General features: G+C 39.3%; 1 protein-coding gene across 2 annotated transcripts in view; it reads right to left on the bottom strand.

Annotated features, from left to right (window-relative positions):
* Positions 1-21,788, bottom strand: part of HABP4 (hyaluronan binding protein 4) — a 41,974-nt gene that overhangs the window by 15,403 nt on the left and 4,783 nt on the right. The window contains exons 2-5 of one of the 2 annotated variants that reach the window (XM_025984221.2): positions 21,190-21,355; positions 13,858-13,998; positions 13,579-13,647; positions 3,317-3,400 (exon numbers count right to left, since the gene is read on the bottom strand). In XM_025984221.2, the coding sequence (XP_025840006.1) occupies positions 3,317-3,400; positions 13,579-13,647; positions 13,858-13,998; positions 21,190-21,355 (460 nt within the window). The remainder of the gene's footprint in view (positions 1-3,316; positions 3,401-13,578; positions 13,648-13,857; positions 13,999-21,189; positions 21,356-21,788) is intronic. The other variant, XM_025984222.2, reaches the window with a different exon arrangement.

Raw genomic sequence — 21,788 nt, 5'->3', positions numbered from 1 at the left:
GGCAGAGGAAGAAGCAGGGAGCCCAATGTGGGACTTGATCCTGGAACCCCAGGATCACGCCCTGGGCCAAAGGCAGGCGGCTCAACTGCTGAGCCACCCGGGATCCCAAAAATGTGTCCAATTTAAGGAAAATATATGTTCTTTGCAGTGTATGTTTGAACATAAGTGAGGGTACATTAAATCAATCTATCAGGAAGTTCTAACCCAAGAGGCGCACTGAATATACATTTTGGCTGGGTGCTGAAAGCTTGAGTGTTAGATCAGCATTCAGATAAAGCTGAGGTCAGAGAGCATCACCATCATCGGATGTACATCTCAAATACAAACCTAATTTTGAAATTATCAAAAAATTGTACCTGTTTTATTAGGAATTTTAGTGATAACTTTACAGTTTGACAGGGCAGTGCAGAAGCAAGAATTTCATAGCACAGTCAGACACCAGACTGCCATGCAGCTGCTCAAGGGTGCGCAGGTCCTGCAACTCCTACTAGATGCTCACTGTCCACTATAGTCAGCAGAGAGGAGAGAGGGGGTTTGTCAGCTAGCTCTGCTAGGATACTGCAGACAAGGAGACTGCCACAAAATCATTAAATAGTATTCTGTCTTTTAGAGTTACTGACTGAATTATTTTGTCTAATATTATGAAAGCTAGAGTACCTTAATCAATTCCACAGATAAGAGTTATGCTATAATTTACTCCTTATTATTCTGCCTTACATAGTCTGAATTTGCATAAATGTTTTATTGGCTCAAAAAAGATACAATTTTTCCTGAAGGTATCTAGTTAATTCATTTTCTCAACATTCATATAAACTATGAATCTACTTCCTTAGGTAACTATCTAAATACTCATATTGTTTATTTCTTTAATTCTATTTATTTGTTGTTCTGAATAGTAAATGAACACCTTTCATAATCAATCAATGCAGCATTTTACTCTTGCAATAAGGAAAATAATAATAGTAGATATTTATTTAGCATTAACTACATGCCAGGTACTCCATGTGACACACACACACACACACACACACAATCCTTATAGCAACACTAAGATGTAGGTACTATTCTTATTTCCATTTGCCCAAACTAGCAAGTGGCAGAGCTGGGGATGTGAACCCACATGCTGGCCAGGGGTCCATGCTCTTAACCACTAGACACCTTGCTTCATTGCAGGTAAATGAATAAGAGTTAAATGGGAGAAGGGGGTTTGGAAGAAAGGTATGGAAAAAAAAAAGGTAACGGCACTTGCAGAAGCACTCAGACATGTGTCGAAGAGGGTTTGAGAAAGGTGCTTGAGAACACCAGATAGGGCCACGTGCTGAACCCACAGAAGGCAACGAGCGGCTGCAGTTGAGGGTTCTGAGGGGGACAGGCCATGTAGGACCGTGCAGGTCTGATCAAGGGACAGGAAAAGAACAGCAAGCCACTGGGGTCTTGCACCAGGGACGAGGACATGACAACAAGAATGCTAGTGTGAAAGCCACTGTGGTATGGAAATGGCTGGCTGAAAGTGACAAAGCAGGAAACCCCGTCAGGAGGTACAGTGACAGATTGGATAAAAGGACGATTATGAGTGGAGATGAGAGGAGATGAGAAGGTACCTATCATCAGGGCAAAGTGACAGACAAAGTGACAGGATTTGGGGGAAGAAGGAAGTCTCCAGAAGGAAGTCTCAGGGATGACTCCTAGGTTTCTGATTTGTGCAACTCGATGGATGAGAATGGGTTGTTCCACAAAATGGAAACACCTAATAAGGACTGAAGTTTCTGGACTTCTCCTGGACATGTGGAGCAGGAGCAGCATTTGCGATACCCACAGGGAGCTGCCCACAGTAGGCAGCTAGATATACACACCCAAAGCCCACAATGAAGGTGGGAGCCAGAGGTGTACAGTCTGGAGTCCTCATATAAATGATGATTCAAGCTGCAGAGGTGCATGAAATCGTATAAAAGACACTAAAAAAGAGGGCCTATGGCAGAGCCCTGAGGGTTTGATATTTTAAAAGACCAGAAAGACAAGGATGAGTCTGCAAAGGAGGAACTGAGAGGCAGAAGGAAAACAAGAAGAGTACAGATATCACCGAAACCAAGGATGATGAGCTTAAGAAAATAAAGCCAAATGCTCTGACAGGTCAAGCAAGATGCTGACGGAAACATCTATTAGATCTGGAGACATGTGGTGACTGTTTCCAAAGGGCAGTGGGGACAGGGCCAGACCTGGAGTGAAGTAAGGCTTAAGTGAGAGGACAGGAAATGAAAAAAGAGTATATACAACCCTGAAAAAGGTAGCAGAGTGAGAATGTAGGGCAAGAGCAGCAGATTTAAACTAGGAGACGCTGAACATGTTTAAACTGGTGATGAAGACCAAAGGTGGAAGGAAGGTGAATATATCTCAAAAGGAAGGAGCTGCCAGGGTGAGGTTTCTGCACAGGAACAGGATGCAAAGCCTGACCAAGTGGCAGGAGAGACGGTGCCTCTATATTACCACAGGGGAGGAAGGTTCAGAGGCATGCAGGTGCAGGCCGGTTTGTACCTTTAAGACTGGGAGGGTGATAAAGTTCCCATCTGATGGCTCCCAATTTGTGTGTGACATGGGAGGCAAAGCTGTATCCAGAAAATGAAAGAGGAGATGTGGTATGGGAAGGACGGGGGAAGGGGAAAGTGAAGCAGTGTTGGCGCTTTGAGGAAACACAAAGGATGGAACTGATGATTGTAGATGCTGGGAGACTGAGTGAACCCAAGAATAGAGGAATGCTGGGCAGTGCTGAAGGCTCGTTTCAGAATGCAGGGAATCAAGAATTTATAGGGGTTCCTGTGGGCTCTACTGAGTGAGGCACGGTGCTTGGCCTGTGAATGCAGGCAGAGAGAAAGCCATTGTTAGCAGTCATCCAGGAGGCGGGTTTTACTAGCAAGGCACGACAAAAGATCCAAGGGCAAGGGAGTTAAAGGACTGGGAGAGGATGCTAGAGGTGGACCAGAGACCTAAGCTCTGTGAAGAAAAGAGGGAGGATGGACTCAGAGAGAATAAAAAGATAAGAGATAAGGGCACTGATAAGAGGAAGGCTAATTATAGTACAAACTGCTGACAGAAAAGATGTGGGCATTGGTGGAATATCTAAATTTAACTCATTAATTATCATTAATAATCATTCATTAGATTATTTGAATTCTTAATGAGTTCAGTTATCCATTAACACATTAAGGTCAACCTTCTGTGACATAATTAAAGGTTGAGTTTCCTGCTCCATGAAGGACTCTCTGAAATTATTAAGAAGAAGGCCACCAACAACCCATGGAGAAATTAATAAAGTACCCACTTGTCTGGAGATTCCTCCTCCAGGGGGCCTGGGGACTCTTCTACCGCTGTGATCTCTTCCATTGGTGCAGTCTGCTCCATGTCACTGAAAAGCAGTGAGAATCGTTCTGATCACACAAATATGTTCACATTAGTCCTCTTACATATTTGAGATAGAAAAAATACATTTCAATATCCTTTTGCTTAAGTAAATATCATTCAAGGAATTATACACACATACAGGTAATCCACATCAAAATGAAAATGAGAAAACTGCTAATCCTTTGAAATTACTTGAAAAATGTGATAAGTACTCTTAGAAATAGAAGTTTCTATGAATGGCCTAAAAATAAAAACAGATTATAAATGACCAGAATAATTATTTAAAACTTACTGTCCTAGAAAATTCCAAGTATCAACAGGAGCCATAAAATTTCTCAACATGTGCTTTTAGAATATGTTCAAATATAAGCAACCATCGATAACACAGACACTGCTAAATACATAGGATGTTATATATGAACCTGACAGTTACCACAAACCAAAAACTTATAATAGATACATAAAAAATAAAGAGAAAAGAACCCAAACATAATATTAAGAAAGTCATCAAATCACAAGGGAAGAAAGCAAAAGAAATTTAAAAAAACCCCAGAAAATGATTAATAAAATGGCAGTAATGCATACCTATCAATAATTACTTTAAATGTAAGTGGACTAAATGCTCCAATAAAGGATATAAGGTGACTGAATGGATAAAAAAACAAGACCTATCTATATGCTGTCTATAAGAGACTCACTCAGACCTAAAGACATACACAGGCTGAAAGTGAAGAGATGGAAAAAACATTTGCCATGTAAATAGAAGCAAAAAATAAAATAGATCAGATAAAATAGACTTTAAAACAAAAACTGTAACAAGAGGGAAAGGGTATTACATAATGATAAAGAGATCAATCTAAGAAAAGAATGATTATAAATATGTATGCACTCAACACAGGAGCACCTAAACATATAAAGTAAACGTTAACAGACATTAAAGGAGAACTCAACAGTGATACAATAATAGTACAAGACTTCAACCTCCGACTTACATTAATGGATAGATCATCCAGACAGAAAATCAATCAGTGGCTTTGAAAGACACATTAGACCAGATGGAATTAACAGATATAGAACAAACCATCCCAAACAGCAGACTATACATTATTTTCAAGTATACATGAAACATTCTCCAGGATAAATCACATTAGGCCACAAAATAGGTCATGAATTTAAAAGACTGAAATCATATCAAGCATCTTTTTCTCATGACAACATAAAACCAAAAATCAATTACCATAATAAGACTGGAAAAAACACAAACATGTGGATGCTAAGCAATAAGCTACTAAAAAAATCAATGGGTCAACAAAGAAATCAAAGAGGAAATAAAAAATACCTTGAGACTAATGAAATGAAAACACAATGGTCCAGGGGCACCTGGGGGACTCAGTCGGTTAAGCGCCTGTCCTGGGCTCAGGTCATAATCCTAGGGTCCTGGCACTGAGATCCTGAGTTGGGCTCCCTGCTCTTGGGGAGCCTGCTTCTTCATCTCCCTCTGCCCCTCCCCACACACATGTACATGCTCTCATGCTCACTCTCTCTCCCTTTCTCTAATAAATAAAATCTTTAAAAACAGCAACAACAAAAAAAACCCTCACAACTGTCCAAAATCTTTGGGACACACCAAAAGCGGTTCTAAGAAGGAAGTTTATGATGATACAGGCCCACCTCAAAAAAACAAGAAAAATCTCAATTTAACTCTACACCTAAAGGAACTAGAAAAAGAGGAACAAAGCCCAAAGGAGTAAAAGAAAAGAAATAATAAAGATGAGAACAGAAATAAATGAAATAGAGACAAAAAGCACAATGGAAAGATCCATGAAACCAAGAGCTGGTTCTTTGAAAAGATAAATAAAATTGATAAACCTTTAGCCAGATTCATCAAGAGGGGCGGGGGGAGGACCCAAATAAATAAATCACAAATGTAAGAGAAGTTACAACTGATACCACAGAAATATAAAGAGTCATAAGAGAGTACTACAAAAAAATTAAACACCAACAAATTGGACAACTAGAAGAAAGGGATAAATTCCTAGAAACATACAATCATCCAAGCTGAATCAGGAAGAAATAAAAAATCTGTAACTGGCCAATTATTGGTAATGAAATTGAGTTAGTAATAAAAAAAACTCTAGGAGTAGAGGCTTCACAGGTAAATTCTATTAAATAATTATTTTTCAAAATATTTTATTTATTTGAGAGAGGGAGAGAGAGCATGAATAGGGGCAGGTGCAGAGGGAGAAGCAGACTGCTGGCTGAGCAGAGAGCCCCTACCTGAGGATTGATCTCAGGACCACAGGACCATGACCTGAGCCCAAGGCAGACACTTAACCAACTGAGCGACCTAGGTGCCCCTCTGTCAAATATTTAAAGAAGAGATAATATCTATCCTTCTCAAACTATTCCAAAAAATAGAAGAGGAAGAAATGCTTCAAATTCATTCTATGAAGACATGGCCAACAAGCACCTGGGAAAATGCTCCACATCACTTGCCATCAGGGAAATACAAATCAAAACCACAATGAGATACCACCTCACACCAGTGAGAATGGGGAAAATTAACAAGATGGGAAACAACAAATGTTGGAGAGGATGTGGAGAAAGGGGAACCCTCTTGCACTGTTGGTGGGAATGTGAATTGGTGCAGCCACTCTGGAAAACTGTGTGGAGGTTCCTCAAAGAGTTAAAAATAGATCTTCCCTACGACCCAGAAAAGGTCTGGGTCTTTATCCCAAAGATACAGATGCAGTGAAATGCTGGGACACCTGCACCCCGATGTTTATAGCAGCAATGTCCACAATAGCCAAACTGTGGAAGGAGCCTCGGAGTCCATCGAAAGATGAATGGATAAAGAAGATGTGGTTTATGTATATAATGGAATATTACTCAGCCATTAGAAATAACAAATACCCACCATTTGCTTCAACATGGATGGAACTGGAGGGTATTATGCTGAGTGAAATAAGTCAATCAGAGAAGGATAAACATTATATGGTCTCATTCATTTGGGGAATATAAAAAGCAGTGAAAGGGAATAAAGGGGAAAGGAGAGAAAATAAGTGGGAAATATCGGAGAGGGAGACAGAACATGAGAGACTCCTAACTCTGGGAAACGAACAAGGGGTGGAAAGGGAAATGGGCGGGGGGTTGGGGTGACTGGGTGATGGGCACTGAGGGGGGGCACTTGCTGAGATGAGCACTGGGTGTTATTCTATATGTTGGCAAATTGAATTCCAATAAAAAGAAATTTAAAAAAAAAACTAAAAAAAAATTCATTCTATGAGGCCAATACTACCCTTATACTAAAATCAAAACAAAGACACCACAGAAAGAATTACAGGCCAATATCCCTGATGAGCATAGATGTAAAAATCCTTAACAAAATGTAAACAAACAGCATTCAACAATACATTAAAAGGATCATTTACCACCATCACACTGGATTTATTCCAAGTGCACAAGGATGATTTAATACCTACGGATCAATCAACATGATACATTAACATGAAGATGCAAATATCTCAAAAGTATTTCACAGAATTCAACAACCATTTATGATTAAAACTCTTAACAAAATGGGTAGAGAAGGAACATACCTCAACATAATAAAGGCCATATACGAAAAACTCACAGCTAACATCATACTCAACAGTGAAAAACTAAAAACATTTCCTCTAACTTCAGAAACAAGACAAGGATGTCCATTCTCACCACTTTTATTCAACATAGTACGGAAAGTCCTAGCTATACCAATCAGACAAGAAAAGGAAATAAAAGGCATCCAAATAGGTAAGAAATAAAACTGTCACTATTTGCAGATGACATGATACTGTATATAGGAAACCCTACATTACCCACGAAAAAAATATTAGAATAAATGATATCAGTAAAGTTGTAGGATACAAAATGAACATACAGAAATCTGTTGCATTCATATATATATATACATATATTATACATATGATATATTATACATATGATATATGTATAATATATATACTTTAAAGAATATATAATATACATATTTTTTTAAGATTTTATTTATTCATGAGAGACACAGAGAGAGAGGCAGAGACATAGGCAGAGGGAGAAGCAGTCTCCTTGCAGGGAGCCCGATGTGGGATTTGATCCCCGGACCCTGGGATCACAATCTGAGCCAAAGGCAGATGCTCAACCACTAAGCCACTTAGGTACCCCTGAATTCCTATATATTATAATGAATTAGCAGAGACATTACAAAAACAATCCCATTTACAATTGCATTAAAAGGAATAAAATGCCTATGAATAAACTGAACCAAGAAGGTGAAAAACCTGTACTCTGAAAATTATAAGACACCGACAAAAGAAATTGAAGACAACACAAATAAATGAAATACTCTATTCTCATGGATTGGAAGAATAGTTAGAATGTCAACTCTATCCAAAGCAAACTACAGATTCAATGCAATCCCTATCAAAATGTCAATGGTATTTTTAACAAAACTAAAATAACCCTAAACAAGTATGGAACAATGAAAGACCCCGAACAGACAAAGCACTCCTTTTTTTTTTTTTTTTAAGATTTTATTTATTTATTTGAGAGAGAAAGAGTGCAGGAGATGGGGGGGGGGAGGGGCAGAGGGAGAGTAAGAAACAGACCCCCAGTGAGCAGGGAGTCTGATACAGGGCTGGATCCCAACACCTGGAGATCATGACCTGAGTTGAAGGCAGATGCTTAACCAACCAAGCCACCCAGGTGCCCCTGACAAAGCACTTTTGAGAAAGAAACACAGAGCTACAATCTCAGATTTCAAACTATACTACAAAGCTATAATAACAAAACAGTATATAGCATTGGCACACAAATAAAGATACAGATCAATGTAACAGAAAAGAGCCCAAAACTAAACTCATGCATATACAGTCAATTAGTCTATGACAAAGGAGGCAAGAATATACAATGGGGAAAAGATGGCCTCTTCAACAAACTGTGTTGGGAAAACTGGACAGCTACATGCAAAAGGATGAAACTGGACCACTTTCTTACATCATACAGAAAAATAAAATCAAAATGGATTAAAGACCTGAATGTAAAAACTCAAACCATAAAATTTCAGAGAGAGAGAGAGAGAGAGAGAGAGAGAGAGAAACCATATGCAGTAAACTCTGAGACATCTGTTTAGCAATATTTTCCTGTGTCTCTCTCCTCAGCCAAGGGAAACAAAAGCAAAAATAGACCATTGGGTCTACATTGAACTAAATAAAAAGCTTTTGCACAGTGAAAGAAAACATTAAGAAAATGTAAAGGCAACCTACTGAATGGGAGAAGATCTTTGAAAATGATATACCCAAAAGTGGGTCAATATCCAAAATATATAAAGAACTTATACAACTCAACACCAAAAAAACCAACAGTCAATTTAAAAACAGGCAGAGGAGTTGACTAGACGTTCTCCAAAGAAGACATTCAGATGACCAACAGACACATGAAAAGATGCTCAACACCACTCATCATCAGGGAAATGCAGAAATTAAAACCACAATGAGATATAATCTCACACAGTTGGAATAGGTAGTATCAAAAAGACATGAAACAACAGTTGTTGCTGAGGATGTGGAGAAAGGGAATCCTTGTGCATTGCTGGTGAGAATGTAAATTTGTGCAGCCACTATGGCAAATAATATAGAGGTTCCTCAAACAATGAAAATAAAATTACAATATGATCTAGCAACGCCACTTTGGATATTTACCACCCGTAAATGGAAAGATGAATTTATTTATTTTAAAGATTTGAGAGAGTGCACATGCATGCATGAGTGCAAGCAGAGGGAGGGGCAGAGGGAGAGAGACAGGATCCCAAGCAGACTCCCTGCCAAGTGTGGAGCTTGATGCAGGGCTTTATCCCATGACTGATAAGACCATAACCTGAGTCAAAATCACAAATCAGACACTTAACTAACTGAGCCACTCAGGTGCCCCAAAAGATTAAATTTAAAAGATATATGCACCCCTATGTTTATTGCAACATTGTCTACAATAGTCAAAATATGGAAGAAACCTGGGGATCCCTGGGTGGCGCGAAACCTAAGTGCCCACTGATAGATGATTGGATAAAGAAGATGTACTGTATACACACAGTGGGATATTACTCAGCCATAAAGTATAAAATCTTGCCATTCGTGACCTGAAAGTATTATGCTAAGTGAAATAAGTCAGAGAAAGACAAATACATATGATGTCACTCATGTGTGTCATCTAAAACACAAAACAAATGAAGACTCATAAAAACAGAGAACTGGTGGTTCCTACAGGGGCAAAGGGGTGGAGGAGGATGGGTGAAATAAATGAAGGGGATTAAGAGGTATAAAATCCAGTTGTAAAATAACAAGGTCATGGAGATGAAAAGTACAGCATAGGGAATATAAATAATAATACTGTTATACCTTTTATGGTGGTGACAGATGAGAACTCCACTTAGCATGGTTTGCATTTCATAATGTATCTAATTGGTAAATCACTGTTATGTACCTCAAGTTAATACAATGTTGTATGTCAACAATAATAATTTTTTAAAAAAATTCTCAACCTACAAGTGTTAAATGACTCACAATACACAAGAATACGCCATATCAAACTTTTAAAAAATGATAAATACATTCCACAAAAATGAGTGTACAGAATACACACAGGCTGGTGATAGCTGCACCAGAAAAGTCAGTCTCTGAAACATCAATTTATATACTGTCACATCTAAATACAATCTATAAATTGGAAATGACAGAACAGTGAGACACAATTTGAATTCTAATACACATGATCTTAATTTTTCCTTTTTATGTTAATGTTAATCCTATCTGAATATTACTTTAGAAAAAAGCAGTCTCAGCAAAAGAAATTTCATTTTCAGGAAAATGCTAAAAATTAGTCAATATAAGTATATTCATTAGAAACATTTCATACTCTACATGCAGAATCCAGCACTTTTCCATCTTCCGTTATGAAAAAATATCACAACATAAGCTATTCTTTAAAAGAAAGATAAACTGTAATAACAGGGTTGACTTTTTTACATTTAAACTTCTTATTCACAATGCAAAGCTATTGTATTGAACTTTAAAATGAATTTTTCAAAACAGAATTTGAATATTTAATTTTATTTTTTTTAGTAATCTCTACACCCAACATGGGGCTTGAACTCATGACCCCAAGATGAAGAGTTGCATGCTCATCTGACTGAGCCATCCAGGCACCCCAAATAATTAATTTTTACTTTAAAAAACGTCCTAAATCAAATGTACTCTGAGTTTGGAAGGATGCAGCTGCTGCTCTGGCTGGCAGGCTGCCTCTGCACATCAGCCTGACCCCAGCAGGGTCACGGAGTCTGGGTACCCAGGAGCCCTCAAGTCTAGCAGCAGAAGCAGCAGCAATTACTCCAACTTTCTCTTTATTCCCTTTGCAACATAATAAACCAAGGGGATAAAAACCATAGGTTTATTGACAGTTTGTAGCTTTCAAAAATTACAAATCATAAAAGGGCTGACTATATGAACACCAGCATTTCTAAAACTTGAGCAGCCGATTTAAACAAAGAGAAAAAAATCACAGATCTCCCTCCTGTGTTAACCTAAATTATTTAATGAGAAAACAAAAAACTAATGTGCTTATAGCTCTTATAAAACCGCGTGACCAAAACTATAGAACAATGGGACTTCAAAATTAGCGACAATTTACATTAGTAGATTCTGTTATTTTGTTGAAAGTAGAAAACCAATGTTGGATTTACAGAAGAAAGATAAGCATCAGGGGCCATGTGTATATTTTGATTTCACTTATATGAATGCAGAAAATGCCTGTTTGCACAGGTACATTGCATCAAGTGATGTTAAATACCTCAAGGCTTTGTTATCTAGTTCAAATTCAATCAGAATTCACACTTACCCAAATCTACGACAGTGAACAGATTTTAACTGAATGTTACTTGATTATTACATAAGACCATCTTGCCCTTTGAAATAAAATTTGGAAGGCACCATTACTGAAAAGTGTTTTTATAGGTGTGTTTCAACCAGTAACAAGAAAATATCTGAGATCTGATATTACATTTTTTTAATTACCACAGATGGAGAAAATTCTACTTTCAGCATAAGCACCCACTGTCAAACTGTTGAAGAAAACCAATAACGTTGGAAATGGCTCTGTATGATTTTGAAAACATCTTATCCATAACTTTAGTTAGCACTGCCAATGCCTTCAACGAGGAATACTAACCACAGCAAAATCCTTAAACCTTTAGTTTTTTTAAGGATTTATTTATTTTAGAGATGGAGACGGAGGGGCAGAGGGACAGAACCTCAAGCAGGCTCCCCACTACCTGAGCTGAATCCAAAAGTTGGACACTCAACAACTAAGCCAGCCAGGTGCCCCAAAACCCCCAAAACTTTCAACACAGTGTTTGGCCTTGCCAGCCATGAACAGCCTTATTACATTAGGCTCACCTCTGCTCTTTTCTCATTAATCAAAGGCAGCATATAACCCGAGTGTACTATACTGTTTTCATGATCAAAATCCATATCTTCATTTGTTAAATAAGAAATCCAAGTCTTGGGGCAGTTGGGTGGCTCAGTCGGTCAAGTACCTGCCATCTGCTCAGGTCATGATCTCCAGGTCCTGGGATCGAGCCCCTGTTGGGCTTCCCACTCAGCACGGAATCTGCTTCTCTCTCTCTCCTTCCACCCCTCCCCACGGCTCATTCTCTCTCTCAAATAATAAATAAAATCTTAAAATAAAAAAAAAAGAAATCCAAGTCTTATTCTCCAAAAATCTTTAAATTACAAATTATTGCCGCCTCAGAGGTTTGACTTAATAACTCACAGACAATTCAAAATAACATGTGATGTGAGTCATTTTAGCATTGGGACATGCCAGTCCACCAGAGGCACCCCGGCACCTGGTTACCTCTTCATGTGATAAGACCAATGCTGACCCCGTAGGGAACATAATCACTTTCAGCCAAAATTATTTTTAAGTTCCAATGCAAACTGAAATGGAGTGGTACTATTTTAATTAATTTTTTTTGACAGAGATTGAGGGAAAGCACAAGCAGGAGGGGTGGGGGTAGGGGGTAGGGAAGGTCAGAGGAAGAAGGAGAGAACCCACAAGCAGACTCTGCTGAGCACAGAGCCAGACACAGGACTCCACGCCAGGAACCTGAGATCACAACCTGACCTGAAACCAAGAGTCAGGCGTTTAACTGGCTGACCCACCCAGGTGCCCCTGGAGTGGCTCAGGTGACTCAGAAGTATTACTTTATAAGATATATACTTTCAAAGTAAAATAAAACAAAATTAAAAGATTCATAATCAAGATCCTATGAAGCCCTATACTGAGAAACATTCAGCAAGTTTCTTCTTCCTTTCAAGAACACAGAAACGCAGTGGTAGCACATGCAATATTACATTTGGTATTGTTTTGTATACTATTGACTTTAAGGACAGGTTTCAGGAAAATCAGTTTATGTAAAAAGCTTATGTTCTTCAGAAGAAGAAAAGCAGAAGCCTGGATTCCCTCAAGCCTTCAAACTTGTAGAAAGCCTGCCCTACAACATAGGCAGGGCCCTGAAGTACTTGCTGCCTATTCTATGCAGACACAGGAAGGCATTGTCCCTGCGGCTATGAAATGACAGAAACAACAGAACCAAGTAGCTCCTCTAAGTAGCAAAACTGGCACAGATCTGAGACACCAAGAAGCCTCAGAAAAATGTCAAATTTGAACCTTTGGCGAAACTTGTCATTGAGCTTGAGCCTGCAAATGATTTCATAAAATCAAGATGCAATGTATATAAGAACTTGGGAAGGTCACAGGAAAATACAGAATATTCAGTAATTTAGAAAGCATTCTGAGGCCTATGCAAATGTACAGTGCCATGTACTGGGGCGTGAGCAAATACAAATTTGTCTGGCTAAAATATGATAAAAGAACTTTAAAAAGTAGTTTTCAAATCTAATTGCAACATAACAACCATGCTTTAAACAAGTCATCTCACTAAACAAAAGCCTAAAGTGAATCTCTATCTAATGGCACGCAAGCACAAAGATGCTGCAAGCACAACAGAGGAATACTTTTCAAGAAAAGGAAAATAAAGATCCAGAGATTTCCACTTAGCTATAGGTTCACAGAAGGCACACATTTGCACCATACCTGGTATCTTTACCTGATCCCCAGGTTCGAACTCCACATCCACCCATGTTGTCTTCAGTTCTGATTGCTCTAGAGAAAGAAAGAATATTCCCTTAAACTGGAAGGTAGTTCCAAATCAGAGAAGTTGGTCAAAAAAGCTGTCCCAGGATCAGCTCCCTCAGGAATAAGAGTACCATGAATATTAACACATAGCAAACAGATTCATACCATGTATTATCAAGATCATGAAGCAAAAATGGCAGTTACAGAGGAACTGACATTTTCTCATTCCCACCATACCTCTCGAAATCTCGTTTTCCTCTCTGGTCAAAACCGTCAAAAGCTCTGTTCCCGGGGCCACCTCTGCCTCGGCTTCGCATGGCCCCTCTGGGGCCTCCACGGCCTCTCAGTGGTCTGTCCCGATCAAACCTGTCAATGGGTCTAGGAAGAGAGGGGCATAATCAAAAGCGGTGAACTGGATTAAGGGCTAAGGCTTTTTTTCAGAAAAAAAATTCTAGAAAGACATGATGGCTGTAATACATTGGAAAGAATGGTGGCTGGAGTAATAAAGTAACTGTTAACTTTCACTGAATGATAGTACCTGAGGCACTGTTCTGAGTAGTCCACGTACAGGAATTAATTCTCATAAACAGAACTATAGCATACAACTACTGTCCACAGATAAGGAAACTGAGGCACAAAGGAGGATAATTTGCCCACAGTCGTACAGCTGCGAGGTGAGGGAGCCAGACCAGAGAAGCAAGTCCTGGGCAGGTCTCACACTAACCTGTGGAAAGACATCCCTTTTTCCCTCTGGATCTGGTTTCCTCACTTATAAAATGAGGAGGTTAGATAAACTCTAAGATTCATTCCAGCCCTAATACTCAGTATTTAAGTTAAATTTGGAATGTTTTGTACAACAGAAATAATTAAACTTCAAGTTACACCCCCTCCCAAATCTCCCTCTCCCAAACAACCCATCAGTGACACAGGGGCTGAAAACATGAACCTGTAAACCACCTCAACGCTAACAACCATGCTGCCCTACAGGACCTTCCAAGGACAGCTGAAGCGCTTTGTTAAGGCCAACAGCAACTTTTGTCTTTATGTCATTTGACCCCATTCATCATTTGAAACCAGTGACCATTCATCTTCCTCTGACCTCTCTGGCTTCTCCTTCCCTGCCTGTCCTTAAAAAGTATTTTTGTAACAGGCCATACTGAAACAGAGTACACATTCACAAGCTACGTCCCTTGCTCCCTAGCTACCCAATTCTACTCCCAAGAGGTAGTAGGCACCTCCAGATTCACATGAAAGGACCAGTTCCGTATCTTGCCTCTTTCATTTAACTCGTCTCCATATGCTTCACACACAGCTGCCTCCCTCGTTCTTCTGGATACCGGATTGTCCTTACATGACCCTGCATGCCTGACTCCCCATTCTAGGCACACATTGTCCTTCATCTCTATGCTATTGCTATGTGACCTTACATCTCTCATCGTAGTCTCTGATCCTAGGCCACAAAGCCAGTTACTTCCTGGACATACCCTCTGTCTATGCCCTGGCCCTGCAGATACATGACCAATGCTGACCCCCTGCTCCTCTTATGGTCCCTAACTTACAGCATGAAAAAGTACCTAAGCCAAGAACCAAGTGTCTTCTACACTCTTCCCTTCTTCCTCTGCCACATTCACTGGTGCCAAGGCCTGACTGCCCACCCTCTTCTCACACCTCTTCTTGGCTCTGTCTCTGGCCACTGTTAATTTTTATGAGGGTCAGCCTTTCCTCCATTAGGCTTGAAGCTACTGCAGGAAGGATCCCATCTTTTTCATCATTACAATATTACTTTAATAAGATAAAATTTATTTTTTAGGGACGCCTGGGTAGCTCAGTGGTTGAGTGTCTGCCTATGGCTCAGGGAGTGATCCTGGGGCCCAGGATCAAGTCCCACATCAGACTCCCTGCAGGGAGTCTGCTTCTCCCTCTGCCTATGTCTCTGCCTCTCTTTCTCCGTGTGTCTCATGAATAAAATCTTTTTTTAAAATTGTATTTTTTAATTTGTCAAGGCTTTAAAAATATTTAAAATCATGAAGAATTACTCATTGAACTCTAGTGGCATTAGTGGTTCAAACACCAAAACCAGAGGTATGTTCCTGTCTACTGCTATGGCTGAAAATGTTACATTAAAAAGCTACTATATGATGTGGGGAAAAAGATACAAAACTCATTCTCCTATTGGAAAAGAAAAAAAATACAGAAGCACCACTTATTAACTTTATGCAAGTCTCTTACTAGAAACATCATCCTAAATACATTCTCCAAGTTGGCTTTTCTGTCTCCAACCTCCCTCCACCCCTGAGCAAAACAAAATTTCTATTCCTTTTTTTTTTTAAGGTTTATGTATTTGAGAGAGAGAGAGAGAGAGAGAGAATATGTGTGCGTGAACATGTGCACTTAGCAGGGAAGGGCAGAGGGAGAGGCAGAGAATCTCAAGCAGACTTCCCACTGACTGTGGAGCCCACTCAGGGCTTGATCTCATCATCCTAAAATCATGACCTGATATGAAATCAAGAGTCAAGACACTTAACCAACTGAGCCACCCAGGCACCCCAAAACAAAAATTTTAAATAGAGATTGTTGTAAAATCCATTACACATATGATAAATATCTGAAGGAGAGTTCTAAAACAATGACACAAAAAAAATAAAAAAAATAAAAAATAAAAAAAAAATAAAACAATGACACAATTCAAGTAAACAATACATTCTTTAACAAGGAAGTTGAACAGGGCCATAAAAGAAAAAAAATCTAAATATTGAGGGGAAGTGAAACACCAAACACACGTGAAAAGAATGCCAACAGTCAGAATAGGTCTAAGTTTACATGTAATCTAGATCAGATACCAGAAAAATACAAAGTCATTTGAAATATAACAGTGATTGAAACTGACCCTGAAATAGCCCTGTGTGGTATTTTAATCCCTTAAACTACCTTATTCTTTATTCTACAGGTTACACACACCCCACCCTCAATTAAATATATTCTCAGTTGCTTCTTTATATTCCTTTGGTTATAAAATATATCCTTTTTGTGCTCATGTTGGCAGCATATATACTAAAAATTGGAACATTAAAACATGTCTTTTTTTTTTTTTTTTAAACAGGTTAGTGAGCGTGGAGAAATCCTGTACTCTGCTTAAGGAAGCTTTGTGATGTACTCACAAGTAAAAGCAAGGAAAATAACATTTCAGTGAAGAATCCTGTTGTACATCCCTGTAAGCCACTCTCTGGTGGCAACCCTAGCAAGTAGACATGAGTACCTGTTTTACAGGTAAAGGAACTGAAGTTCATGGAAGAGAGAAGGAGGGTTAGCATTTAATGGGTACGGTTTCACTTTGGGAAGATAAAAATGTTCTGAGATGGATTGTGGTAATGGTTGCACAACAATGTGAATGTACTTAATGCCACTGCACTATCGTACATTTATAAGTGGTTAAAATGGTAAATTTTATGTTATGTATATCTTACCCCAATTTTTAAAAATGTTTCCCTTATGAGGAGGAAAAAAAATTAAACATCTGAGTAAGTGATTCTCTCAGAACTGGAACTGACTTTGAATGACCAGCAGTAAACTTTCAGGAAAAGCCAGAGAGTCAAAAGATACCCAGACAGAGGTAGACTAATTTCCTAATAGCCCATGTTCAAAGATTCACTTAAATTCATTATTTGGAGCCTAAAGAAAAATTCCTACTGCATTAAAAACAGTAATTGCGCTCCCAGACTATGCGCAAGTGATGTGGCTAAACTCTGCACCTGAACCACATGGAAGCTACTCTCGGCACCATTTATGACACTGCTTCTATGTGAACACATGTGTTTTGCCTTAGTGGAATAAAAAAATCCATGTGAGCTGGCTGTGACCAGAGTACTTATCACGGCAACTCTGGGTCTTTGTTCCCTTATTCATAAACATGAAGAGGACTGAATTAGATACTCTGTTAAGATTATCAAGATTCTAGGGGCACCTGGGTGGCTCAGCCATTTAAGCATCCAACTCTTGATTTCAGCTCAGGTCATGATCTCAGGATTGTGAGACTAAGCCCTGTGACCGGCTCTGTGCTGGATGTGTGATGTGCTCAGTAGTTGGGTGTCTGCCTCCGGCTTAGGGCATAATCCCAGGGTTCTGGGGTCAAGTCCCACATTGGGCTCCCTTCGGTGAGCCTGTTTCTCCCTCTGCTTGTGTCTCTGCCTATCTCTTATGAATAAATAAAAAAATTTAAAAAAAAAAGATTCTCTCCCTTTGTCCCTCCCATCCATGCATGCATGCTCTTAAAAAAAAAAAAAAAAAGATTTTCAAGATGCTATAATTCTAACATGTATATGTATCATAGAAAATGCAAGGTGACACAATTTCTCACTATTAAATAAGCAAAGATGAAAGTTCAATCTATCATATTCAAATCTGAAGAAAGAGTTATGAGAAATGCTTTCATAGGGGTGCCTGGGTGGCTCAGTCAGTTAAGCATCTGCCTTTGGCTCAGGGCCCTAGGATCAAGCCCGCATCGGGCTCCCTGCTCAGTGGGGGGAGTCTCCTTCTCTCTTTCTGCCCTTCCCCTTGCTCATGTTTTCTCTCAGTATCTCTCTGTCTCAAATAAATAAATAAAATCTTTAAAAAAATAAAGAAATATATAAAAAAAGAAATTCTCATATAGATTATTACTGACAGAGTAAACGGACAGGTTACTAGGACAGGGATTGGTCATTATGTATCAAAAGATCCCCCCCTTATTCAAATTTGTTTTCACATTACATGTATCCATCAAAACTTTCACTGTAACAACTGCATCCTAGAATACATGATGCCCAAACTGGATCCTAGGATACAGGATGCCCAGCTGAGAACCACTGGTTCATGGCCCTAACTGAAGTTCCCACTTCTAGAACTCACATCTAGTAAAGGTCCAATACTAAGGGAATGATTACACTGTACTGCATCCAGACAACAAAAGAGAACCATAAAAAATGTTTACAAAACATTGTTAAGGACATGGAAAACACTCTGCCCTGTCAAGCAGAATTGAAAGAATATGAAGGACTCAGTACATGTGTATTATCAACTTAAATTTAGTAGATCTATGTATAAGAAAAAAAGGAAAAAATTAGGCCAAGTGTCAAGAGTAATTATCTTAGATGGGAAGATAAGTAGTTTTAATTTTCTTTATAATTGTATGTATTTTCTAAACTGCCCAAATTGTTTTATTGATCTTTATTAATAGAAGAGTACTTTTTAAGAAATTAAGGAAAATATCTTTTCCTTTTTTAAGATTTTATTTATTCATGAGAGAGAGGCAGAGACACAAGCAGAGGGAGAAGCAAGCTCCCTGTGCGGAGCCCGATGTGGGACTCTATCCCAGAACCCTGTTTCTCTCTCTGCCTGTGTGTCTCTGCCTCTCTCTGTGTCTCTCTCATGAATAAGTAAAATCTTTTTTAAAAATAATAATTTCCTTGAAGGTAATAATTCCCTACATATACCTAACGTAATACACTGAGGACACAAGACATCACTTCTGTGGTATTCCTGCCAAAGTGAATATCATTCCATGAAGAAACACCAGACGAACTCAAATTCTGGGCTGTTCTACAAAATAACTGGCCCACACTCTTCCAAAATGTCAAAGTCATAAAAGATAAAGGAAGACTAAAGAGCTGGTCTACGCTGAAGACGACTAAATGCAGTGCACATTCCTGGACTTCATTCTGAACCCACTTTTTTTTTTTTTTTCTTTTGCTAAAAGGGATGGGACAATTGGTGAAATGTGGAGTACTCTGTAGATTACACGATTTAGATAATTAGGTAACAGTACTGTATCACTGTTAATGAGTTTGATAACTGTACCATGTTTTTCGGAAATACATTTAAAGTATTTAGAAATAAAGAGATATTTCCGCACCTTACTCCTAAATGTCAAAAAGGGTATATGTGTGTGTGTGTGTGTGTGTGTGTGTGTGTGTGTAAGGGAAGGGAAAGAGACAGAAAGAGAAAGGGAGAGTAGGATAAAGCAAATGTTAACATTTAGGGAATCTGGATGAGGGTATATGGGAATTCTTTGTATAATTCTTGCAACTTTCTGTAAATCTGAAATTATTTTTAAAGGAAAAAGAAAAACCCCTCCATAATCCCATATCCCACCCTACCTCTGCATACATGTGTGATTTCACTTAATAGGTATCATTTTGTGTTCATATATACTCATCCTTTTTAAAGACTCACAGTTTTGCTACTATAAAAAGCTGGAAACATGAAAAAAAAAATACACATAGGTTTCCCCAAATAAATTGCTCTGATCCAAAAACCTTTTTTGTAAGCCAGCAGACCATGGCCATTACACAGCAAAATTGAAGAAATCACCAAAAATTGCAGAATTAAGCCTTTCTCTTCCCTTACCCTCTGACATGGTGGCAGATACACCATCTTCATGTTCTGAATATGTGACTTCTAGGGACTAGACCTGTGAAAGTCACCACCTGCCTCAGCCCTCCCAGACTGAGCTATTTATTCTCTGCTGGATTTTTTTTTCTTTTCTTTTTATTTTTTATTTTTTATTTATGATAGAGAGAGAGAGAGAGAGAGGCAGAGACACAGGCAGAGGGAGAAGCAGGCTCCATGCACCGGGAGCCCGACGTGGGATTCGATCCCGGGTCTCCAGGATCGCGCCCTGGGCCAAAGGCAGGCGCCAAACCGCTGCGCCACCCAGGGATCCCCCCTGCTGGATTTTTGTACTTTTTTTGTGGTAAGGCAGTTTAATGGTAGGGCATGGTTTTACAAAGCCATATCCTTTGGATAAAACTTGTAGCCAGGATCCTAAATGGAATGAGTAGTCAAGAAGTTGAAAGACTTTGGGAATAATGGCTCCCTTGACATGAAACTGTTGACAGCTGATAGAGTCCACATACACGGTTCTAGTCTCCCTAGACTTTTTTTTTTTTTACCTACTTTGCTTTAAATGAGATTCACAAGTTGCTTGCTTAATCTAAATTCAGTGTCGTGCAGGTCGAATAATTAAAAACTTCAGGCAGCAAGCCCCTGCCATGGTAGTACCAAGCATAAGACCTCGAGGACTGCTCTGCGGGTACAGGTAGGCACACACAGCCTGCATGCAGCCCCATCACTCAGGAGTCCAGCTCCACATGACGGCACCACCTGCCAGGTTACAGCACTTTCTAGAGGAAGGTAGGGGAGCCAAGAATTGGTGTCACACACTGTATCAGTTTTTCTTAAAATGTCTGTCATCATGAGAGCCAACTGACCTAACCAACCATAGGGCCAGAAACTTGTTTACATTTTTAGTAGTCTAAATCAGTAATGTTAAATCAAAACCATAATTATATCCCTAGCCTACACTGCAAAACAAAATGTAACCAGTTTCCCAGACTCCTGTGCAGTTTTTTAGGGAGTCTTTGCTCAGTTACCAATAAATAATTTTTTTTTTCACCATACGACCATTTCCTTCCATGTCACATAAACTCCCAACTAAAATTGGCAAAATATTCCCAGGACTGGCATCATGAAGAGGTTGCAAATGCTAGCAGTTCTCTGAAAACCCTCTGGCTCCCCACTCCCTGCAGTACGTACTTTTCATCTGTGAACTTCTCAGGTGTCAAGTCGGCCTGTCTCTCAGTCTCATAGGGTCGATATTCCCTGTAGGATCTCCGCTCTGCTCTGTCAAGCGTCACCTCTGTCCCCCGGCTGTCATTCCATCCCTGTTGCTCCCCTCTTCTGGGAGCTCGCTTCTGGCCTGCTGGCGACAAATCAGAAGGGAGAGCTGGGACACCGGGTCCATGACGGTACATTTACTGTCCAGAGAGAGTTTTAAATTCTACTTTTCTAGAAGTTGAAGTCATAGGAAAATCTGGGAAGTTTGAAAACATTCAGAGAAGAAGTTGTAGATGCTGTCACGGCCCAAAGCAACTACAGTTGAGCCTTGAACAACATTGTGATTGAGGCGTGCAGGCCATGTGTACATGGATTTTTTGAGATACAGTACAGTAGTGTAAATGTATTTTGTCTTCTCTAGCTTATCTGCTGTTAAGAATACAATACACAACACATTCACAAAATACATGTTAATTGACTGTTATCCATAGGCTTTCACTCAACAGTAGGGTATTAGGTAAATTCTGAGGAAGTCAAAAGTTATGTGGATTTTTGCCTGCACAGGAGGGTGGTGTCCC

The sequence above is a fragment of the Vulpes vulpes genome, chromosome 1 (assembly GCF_048418805.1).
Source record: "Vulpes vulpes isolate BD-2025 chromosome 1, VulVul3, whole genome shotgun sequence".
Taxonomy (NCBI): Eukaryota; Metazoa; Chordata; class Mammalia; order Carnivora; family Canidae; genus Vulpes; species Vulpes vulpes.
Note: the sequence above shows the minus strand (reverse complement) of the source record. Positions and strands in the feature narration are given on the sequence as shown.